This window comes from Nelusetta ayraudi, unplaced genomic scaffold (genome assembly GCF_046127955.1).
Source record: "Nelusetta ayraudi isolate G7.1 ecotype Tasmania unplaced genomic scaffold, CSIRO-AGI_Nayr_v1 ptg000001l, whole genome shotgun sequence".
NCBI classification, from domain to species: domain Eukaryota; kingdom Metazoa; phylum Chordata; class Actinopteri; order Tetraodontiformes; family Monacanthidae; genus Nelusetta; species Nelusetta ayraudi.
Window position 1 is genome coordinate 1,439,935 of NW_027466051.1, and position 9,653 is coordinate 1,449,587.

At 45.6% G+C, this 9,653-nt stretch overlaps 2 protein-coding genes across 2 annotated transcripts in view; both read left to right on the forward strand.

Annotated features, from left to right (window-relative positions):
- LOC142884522 (4-trimethylaminobutyraldehyde dehydrogenase-like) overlaps positions 1-9,653 on the forward strand; it is a 273,088-nt gene that overhangs the window by 38,612 nt on the left and 224,823 nt on the right. The window lies entirely within an intron of this gene.
- Positions 6,500-9,192, forward strand: LOC142889595 (uncharacterized). The gene is made up of 4 exons (XM_076028401.1): positions 6,500-7,114; positions 7,374-7,574; positions 7,664-7,840; positions 9,088-9,192. The coding sequence occupies exons 1-4, from the start codon at positions 6,770-6,772 to the stop codon at positions 9,190-9,192; spliced, it is 828 nt and encodes a 275-aa protein (XP_075884516.1). The 5' UTR covers positions 6,500-6,769.

Genomic DNA, 9,653 nt, shown 5'->3' on the forward strand with positions numbered 1-9,653 from the left:
AGAGGTCAATTACAGCAGGTAGAATCGTTCAGGCAGGATTAGAAAACACCGTGGATCTGGTTGATTTTGGTCATAATGTACGATGTGCTGGATTTTGTTTTTATATGTGCTGTGTTTTACAGTGAAACGTAAATGTGACGTATCGGCTTCGGCACTGTTCAGATCAAATAAAGTAGACGTAAAGCAGATTTCATTTTAAATCTGAAACTATAATGAACAAAATCAATGTATAGTTTAGATACCAGCATTTTGTATGAGACCAGACAGGGACAGGAAAAAGAGTTTCGCTGTTGTTTTCTTGAAATACACGCGAAACTACCGGGGTTGTCGCGTGAGCTTGCAATCCTCGTGTAAACTGATGGAGACGCCTCGCTCGGAAAATGCGCTTCAAAGTGCGCACGCGCCGCAGACGCGCCGGAGATCCTGGGAGATGCTGCTAGCAAAACGTCTGCGTTCCACACACACACACACACACACACCAATTATCCCTAACCTATGCGCTGGAAAACACAAAAATATACAGCAAAACATCCAAGCAAAACCTTAACAATTTTAAACCATGAGTTTTCTGTGCAATGATGAGCATACATGCACATGGGAACATGTTGGCTCATTTAATCCTCTTTCTTTCTTTCTTTCTTTATCATTGGACCACAAATATATTTCTGAATGAATATGTTTTCCTATTTTATAGTAGGTGGATCTTTTTGACTTGGTCATTTTAAAAGTAGCTTGCATGTTGAAAAAGTGTGAGGACCACTGATCGATGCCCTTTTCCAAATTCCAAAAGCACTTTCACTGTCATCTGCCTGATTACACCCATGCCCTTTTCAGAAAAAATTGCACAACCTGCCATATTATATTACCATTTTCTGGAAATTTGCACAAACAGAATACATTCAAAAAATGTATCATACACATAGTTATCAAGTCAAGTTATTTATTGTCATTGTTGAACAAAACAAAGTTAACAACGACATTTGTTTGGAGCATCCCCATAACCACTGGCATCAGTACCAATAAAAATAATCATACATAAATGAGAAAAAAATAAAAAAATAAATAAATATATATATATATATATATATATATATATATATATATATATATATATATATATATATATATATATATATATATAATTTATGTACAGAAATAATTTGGTCATACATTTTTTGCAATTCATAGTCATTCCCAACAGACATAACAGACACAAAAATTCAATGCATCACACATGTGGTTCAGACACAGCTTGCCTGTGATTGTACATTTGGCCAGTAGGTGGTTTTGTGTGCACATGAAGCTTCGAGAAATTAACCCTTTCTCGAACAAGTTGGCTCAAGTGGTTCAATGCCTCACGAGGCTTCACCTCACCATCACTAGTTTTGGGGTTCCGAACAGGTTTGCCTGTTCCAGGGAGTTCCTTTTCCCTCCTCCTTCAAGACACTGGTTGTCAGGTCCACCTCTAGTTCACTCCGGTCGTTGCATTTTCTTTTAATCCACATCCAGGTTAGTTATCCTTTTTCTCCTTATCTCACTTCTCACTTTTCTTTGGTTCTGCTTCAGCTCTTTTGGTCTTCTTTGTTTGAAGGTCCCGCTTTTTTTTCAGCTCAGGTGTCTCTGATTTATAACTTCCTTCCTCCTTCACCTTGTGTGATGTCACTTCCCCCTTACGCTACTCCCTGCATCCTACCTTGCTACACCCCAAACATAGCATATGTATAATATACATCAAGGAAAAATAAACGGCTCCAAAAACGTGTAAGAACTTCTTTACATAGCTTTCGAGATAATCTTCAGAAGAGAGCTCAACTCAATCCCTTGAAAAAGTCAAGCTCAGGTCACCCAGCCGTCCTCCAGCCTCACCCAACCAGCATCTAGTCCACACAGGTGAAAAGAAAAGGAAAAGATGCCAGGTCTGTCCCTCCCGAAAGGGCAGTAAAACAAGTACCTCTTGTGTGAAATGCAACAATTACAGCTGAAGAAAGCACACAGTTACATTCTGTCCATCATTTGGAGAAAATTAAAAATGTTGAAAACATTGAATCATCAGAAGCATCTAAAAAGGGGGTGGGGGGTCATGTTAAAGCTATAATCTAAAATGAACTTGTTTTTTTGTTTAACCTGTTTTCTTGACTGTTTTGTATTTGTTTTATTTAATATTTATGGGTTGTTTTTTTATTATTTCAACATAATAGTCAGTGTTTTCATAACATTATCTGACTTATATATTGTAATTAAAGTTAGGCTACTTGTTAGTTTCCTTTTTCTTCACAAGGACAATTGGCCATATATATTTGTATATTTTATCCTTATCTTTGCCCTCATTGTAAGTTGAGCATGTCTTTATAAAAACAAATATTTACACAAAAAGCTGTTGTCTGATATAATAAGTATCCTCCCTCTAACTTCACCTCGGAGAGAGGAATCTTCTCCATATTGAGCAGTGTGACTAGACATAGTCACACCTGGTCTAAGTGCCTTTATGGTTTTGTGCAGTGGAAAAACACAATAAATACAAACGGGTATATGATGAAATGTTTTATGATTATTTTTGGAGAGGAAAATTCAGAATCATTTCCGACAATATGTTGATGGTGATTTCACAGTGTAAGTATTCGTCTCGCCTACGTCGTACATTATAAAATGTCAAATCATAGGAGGAAATAGACACGACATTGCCAGTGCAGTACACTGAATAACCTAATATAAGCTTCGACACCACGTAGGGGACAGAGTAATAAAAACATTCTGGAAAACTGTCTGTGTCCGTAGCGTAAGGTTGTTGTTTTTTTGTTTTTTGTTTTTTAATTATTATTATTTATTTGTTTTTTTTCCTTCCCTTGAGTGTGCCCATAATCAAGGCATCTTTCAAATATGAGACAGGAAACTGTCCCCCAAGACCAGGGGCGTGTACTCACACTTTAAAGTCAAGTGAGGCTGTTAACCTGACTGTACGTCAACGGTCCACTGTTGACGTTGCACCAATCAGCACAAAGTGTACGAATTGTTTTAATATAAATGTGAGCAGCGCTCGATACTCGTCATAGATCTTTCGGTTGGATGAAAAAAAAAAAAAAAGGACAGGAGAGTTCGGCAGTAAAAGATTGCGTTTCGAGTTCGTCCGTCGATCGAGCGGTAAGTTTCCGGCTTTTTGCCCCTGCTTTAGTGATGTTTCACTTGTTCTGCCGGTGACTGTTGGTTAACGGCTGGCCGAGGTCGTTGGACATTCGGAGTAACGGAACGTCCTCATTAGTTGGAACTGGTACAGTCAGCATAAAGTCCAACTCTCCATCCCTCCGCCAGGCGGCGGTGGATCCCTCCCCGGCTGCGAGCTTTTCAGCGCCGCTCACCTAAGCCAATACATGCCATACTGTGAAAGGCACCGCCCGCCACTGGTTGTTAGACACCTGCTCCAAACCAGAACCCTAAAAAAAAAAAAAAAGTTGAAGACAAAATAACGCCTCCATTTCTGTCGTGACTGTTAATTGATGTTTATTGTTTTGCAGATCCTTCTGGTGATGAGGGAGTTTGAAAAGACCAAGCAGCTGCGCGAGGCTCTGGCCTCCGAGAAGGTAAAGCCCGGCACAGCTCCCCGACCTTCGGCTGTTCCTTGGCTGCATGTTATCTTTGCGGCAATGTGTTGTATCTGCTGCTGCTGGTGGTGGTGGAGAGGACAAGTCTGATGGCGCTTACTGCCACGTCCGATGCCAAAACTGTTGCTGTGTGTTGTCAGGACGCACTGGCCTGCGAGCAGGACTCCCTGAAGCAGGAGCTGGGGATGTTCCTGGAGCAGATCGGCAGTCTGGAGAAGGAGAAGAACGCCACCTTGGCCTTGGAGCTGAAGGAGAACAAGGAGGCGGAGAAGTTTAAGTCTCTGGGGGAGGAGTTCAGGAAGGAGTACGAGGTAGAGACTGCTGGACATGTTCCTGCTGGACATGTTTCTGCCTGACGTGTCGAGCCAAAGGTTTGACTGTGTGATGTTTCGTTTTGAAGAACAAGATTGCCCGCTTGAAGAAGGCTTTGGACGCTACTGAGGTCAATCTGGAACTGCAGGTAACATAACACACGATTCTTTAAAGAGAATTGTGCGTGGAATAGGACTTCTTTTTTTTTCTTTTTGAGCTTTTCAAAGTAATTACTTTTCTTTTATTGTTGTTGTTGTTGTTTTTTTAAGTAAACTGGACTCCTTAATTTTTTGTTTTTTTAATTTTATGAAGCAAAGTTGTTTTTTTGAAAATGGTTCAAAAATAGTTGGAAAAGCAGTAAAAGATCATGGTCATTTTGTTGTTCTTTTTGTTTGATACATAAAGTCTTGGTCTTGTCTCGATCTCAATACTCTCTAATCTTAATACAACACTATCACCTCTGTCTCGGCACTCAGGTGAATGAGCTGAGCCAGATGCTGAGCCAGGAGTTGCTGAGCGACATCAAGGCGCAGCGGGGCCCCCTGCTGTCAGAGCAGGCCCGCATCCTGGAGGAGGCTCAGCGGCTGAGAGGAGCCCAGGAGGCCCTGGAGATTCGGGAGGAGCTCGGAGCGGCGGCGCTGAGAGAAGCACAGCTGAGCCGGCAGGTCAAGGAACTGACTCAGCAGCTGGCGTCGCTCCGGTCGGACCGGGAGCGAGACCACGCAGACAAGAGCCGCCTCTCGGCCGCTGTCCACGAGAATGTTCTCAAAGTAAGCGGAGACCTTTCCTCTGACTGGGACCGACCAACACAGGAAGTTCACTCTGTCAGTCAAACAAACAGCCCAGATGTTGAGTTAAAGGTCCAGTGCTGAATATTTGGCTTGATTATGATTTTATATTGGCAAAAGCTCAATATGCTGCCCATATACTCATTAATGAAAGTGCATAATCGCTGTTCAATAAAAGTAATTTGGTTTTCAAACCCTTAAAACGGTTCTCAAATATGTATAAGAATATACATAGATCAGAATCTTGCTCCTAGTTCGTTGCCATCTGGCACTGCCATATTTTTAAGGAAGCCGGTGTGGACAATCCATATCATGTCAAGAGTGAACGCTTGCATCTTAAAATAAGCCAACATCAAAGAAGGTGGACGAGGTATCCAGGTTCGGGTGCGCAGGTCACTGTAGCTCCCTAGCAAGGACGATGGAGGGCGAACGACACTGCAATCTGAAGTGTAACCTCTTGATGTCGCCGTTTCCTCTTCAAAATCTCCAAATATGACACACTTAACCTTTAACACGCAGAAACATAAATGAACAACATTTGCAACGTCAGCGTCTGAAAGTTGTTCTTCACCTCAGCTGCAGGAGAGCGAGCAGCACAGAGCGTCACTGCAGCAGCAGGTGAAGATGCTGCAGGAGTGGCTGGTGGACAGCAAGAGCCACATCGCCGCGGAGGAGGAGTTCAGGCGGGAGGTGCAGAAGCAGGTAGGGGGCCACGCTCGTGCACTCAGTCGTTGCCCGCCTGTCGTCAGCTTCTGAGTTCTCTTTTGTTTGTGTCATTGCCTTGTTTTTCGACAAGGTGAAGCTGCTGACTGAGGAGCTCTACGTTGCAAGAGGCCAGAAGGAGCAGAGCTTGGCGGCAGAGGAGGAGCAGCTGTCCAAGCTGACCGCTGAGAGGGACCAGCTGAGGACGGAACTGCAGCACAACGTGCAGATGGTGGGCGACTGCGTCCGACATCACAGTCCCTCTCCTTTAAACATCCCTGGAATTTGTGTCATTTTGTTTCAATTCATTGGTATATGTTTTGGATGTTAGAATACAGAGATGCAGGTTCTTCTCCAGTCCCTTCGAGACGACCTTCAAGCCCAGAAGCAGAAGAACTCGGATCTGGTGAGACTCACCGAGCAGAAGGAGTCCACGGTGAGTTCACTTGTCTGCACTGACCCACGTTAGCACTCTGTGTCCTGGCTGACGAATGGATAAACTTGCACCCAGATTGCGGATCTGTCTCGGGATCTCCAGGAGAAGGAGGCTCTCCTGTCGGCTGGCGTTCGCAGCTCTGCAGAGACCGAGGAGCTGCTGGCCACCGTGGGGTCCCTCACGGCGGAAAGAGATCAGCTCAAGGTGGACCTGCATGAGACCGTCGAGATGGTGGGTGACCCATCCGAGGTGTCCTTCAGCTTCTCTTATGTTTTCCATTCACGCTTTCTTGCATTTCATCGCTTAGATGATTGAGAATCAGGACGAGCTGAGGTCGACCTTGGACAAGAACCGCGAGCTGAAGGAGCGGATCGAGCAGCTGCTGGCAGGCGGGTCCGAACCGGATGTGCCTCAGAGCGACTGGGACGCTCATCTGGAAGAGCTGCAGACAGACGAATGCTGTATGCTGTCTGCCACAACCACTTTGTCTCTGCTGGACGAATCCGCAGAGCAACTTCAGGTAGCGACGCCACCGACGGGCCGCAGTGTCAGGCCGACTTCTGTTCAACTCACAGCTGCCTGACCTGTGTTTGGTTGCAGGAGTGGTTCAGGAAGTTCCAGTGCTTTGAAGACAACTGCTCTCGCTACGTGCCATTTTTGGACTCGATGCTGCCCGTGCATAACTTCACCTTCATGAGCACCATCGAGGCCTTTGACAGCGTCAACAAGCAGTGGAGGCAGAACTTGCAGAGCCTGAAGGAGGTCATGGTAGGAAAAAAATAAGAGTTTATTTCCACCTCCAAGTTGATTTTGTCAACGTTCAATAACTCGATAGCGCCACCACCCCTCTTCAGGAGTATCTGCAGACACTGGCGCACGTCTGCAGGGAGCTTTTTGAGGAGCTGGTGAACAAGGACCTGGACGTCTACGAGGAAATGCACCTGCGGGACCTGCTGCTGTGCCGCGCTCAAGCACCCGACTTCTCCGTCCAGGAGGCCGACTTCGGAGCCGTGTGGGAGCGTCGGCAGGTGGAGCTGCTGGAGAGGAGGCGGGGCTACCTGCACCAAATGTCCAACGTCTGGGAAAAGCTCAATGACGACTATTCCCGCGTGGCCGACATACTGTCGGCTGAGCTCCAGGACCGCGATCACTTCATAGACCAGCTGGAGGCCGCCTCCCCTAGCAAGCAGCCGAACGGCTACGCCGCCTTGGACCGCAGCCTGAGGGCGGAGCAAGGACAGCGGTCTGCTGTGTTCCGAGCCCGAAAGGCGACTCTGCAGGTAACTTTTCCGCCGTTTGGCCCCGTGTCTTTGTTTGGGTGATTTCACTTCAGAAGAAGATGGATTTCATGGATTTCAATTTAAAAGCCATGAAAATGTTTTTTTATGATCTTCATCTTTTTATTCAAATGCAATCAAAGATATTTGCTTGAATGCTAAAAATATTTCTCACATTACATGTACATTTTCTGGATACGCTTTGGGTTTTTTGGTCCCACCCGTTGTGTCTTGTTTGTAACTTTGAGCGTGACTCCTGCAGGCCATCACTGAGGAGCACAACAGCCTGCTGCAGGAGCTGAAGCTGCAGGTGGCCCAGGCCCAATCCCGTCTCCAAGAGGAGAGGAACAAGAATGCCATCCTGCTGCAGCCACTAGAGCGAGCTCCTGTCAAAACGGAGCCATCCCTGCTGAGGGGCGACCAGCAGCTCGTCGACGTGCAGCAAACGGAGGCCGAAGTCAAAGTAAAGCAGCGTTTGTGGCTTTAGTGGCTCTTTGGATCCAGATTTAAAAATTGAGCTCATCGATTGGTTTGTTTCTGTTTTTGACCCAGGCCTTCCGTGTCAAAGTGCTGCAGCTGGAGGAGGCTCAGGCCAAAGCCGACAGTGGGGGGGCCAACTACAAGCAGGCCGCGCAGCTGCTGCACTTGGAGCTGCAGGACAGCAGAGAGCAGGTGGATGAGAAGGAGAAGGCAGGGACGTGCAGTCAGGGGAGGCAGTGCCTCACCTTGGTAAACTGATGAAAATAAAATAAGTATCAATATTTGTCCTCTGGTCAATGCTTTCAATGCAATTTTGGTGTGGTTCGCGTAAATTCTGTATTTCCTGGTCAAATAACAACGGAGAGACGAGAAGTGAGGCAGTGACAGGTAGAGCCTCCCCACTGATTGCGCAATCCCTCACAAACTGTATTGAGCGCGTGCCAATGGCGCGTGCTTGTTGCCGCAGCCACAAGGAAAAGGCATGCCTTGAGGCAGTCAGTACCTCTGCCTCAAAGAAGGGGGCGATAGTGATAGACCTGGACCCTTAAACTCTTGCAAAAGAAAAAACAACACAATAACAAAAACTGCAGTGCAAACTGCAATCATTTTTCGCCCTGAAAATGGAGGATTTGATTTCTAAAATAAGAAATTTCTCAAAACTGGACTTTTAATCGAAGCAAGAAGTCATAAGTAGTGGGAAACCAACGCCAGATCTGCGAGGTTTGCTTCAAACGACGGGGGTGCCTGGAAAGAATATAACTCGTTCTTCTCAAACGGACTGGTATTCTCGAAAAGATTGGCTTTGTGGCTGCGCTATGAAAAAAAAAAAAAATCAATTGAGACAGAGAGACTTTTAAAACTCAAAGAAAAGAACAAGGAGGACTTCTACAACAAAGTCATAGAGATCTTCATCCAGAAGGAAAGGCGAATGGTTTTCATTTACAAGTAAAGGTAAGATATACTATCCTGCATGGTGTGTTTAAAATGTTTTTCAGTTTAATCAAAAATGGGATAACACCCAGAATTGAAGCTGTTCTGTTAGCATCATACTGTATGTTTGTAAATCTGACATGAGTGTCAGTGCCTCAGCATCATACTGTATGTTTGTAAATCTGACATGAGTGTCAGTGCCTCAGCATCATACTGTATGTTTGTAAATCTGACATGAGTGTCAGTGCCTCAGCATCATACTGTATGTTTGTAAATCTGACATGAGTGTCAGTGCCTCAGCATCATACTGTATGTTTGTAAATCTGACATGAGTGTCAGTGCCTCAGCATCGTACTGTATGTTTGTAAATCTGACTTTTGAGTCAGTGCCTCCCCAACCCCATACCTCACTGCACGTCACTGGGAGAAGGCCATCCAAAGTCTGAAGAGCAAACTGCGAGAGTCTGAGGTTGGTCTCCCTCTACCCCCGGCCGCCACACACACACACACACACACACACATCCAGGCCCGGACCGGCTTCAATTAAAATATTTGTCATTGTCACAGAAAAATGCCTCACTGAGTGCTGTGGAGCTAGAAGAGCTGTGGTCCAGCCTCTTCAAGGTGCAGCCGGATCTGAGTACAGCAACAGAGAAACACCATCAGGAGTAAGAGCCTTTTGAGGGAATCGTGTGCACTGGTAGAACATGCAACTATATGGGAGAATGTCAATGAAATGAGGTTGTCCATCTCAAATGCTGAGGAACAACTGAAGATGTTGGGTCGTTCAGGGTGCAGAAGCACCTGGAGGGGGAAGTGCAGCAGCTCCACATGGGAATAGCCCGGCTGGGGAGGGAGCCAAGGTCAAAGGTCATTGAGTCACATGGTCTCTGCCACTGACACTCCATGTCCTGCTGTGCAAAACGTCTGCGTTCCACACACACACACACACACACACACACACCAATTATCCCTAACCTATGCGCTGAAAAACACCAAAATATACAGCAAAACATCTTAACGTAAACATGCTTTTACTGATGAAATCAAACATAGGCAGATGTAACCTGAACAATTTTAAACCATGAGTTTTCTGTGCAATGATGAGCATACATGCACTTGGGAACATGTTG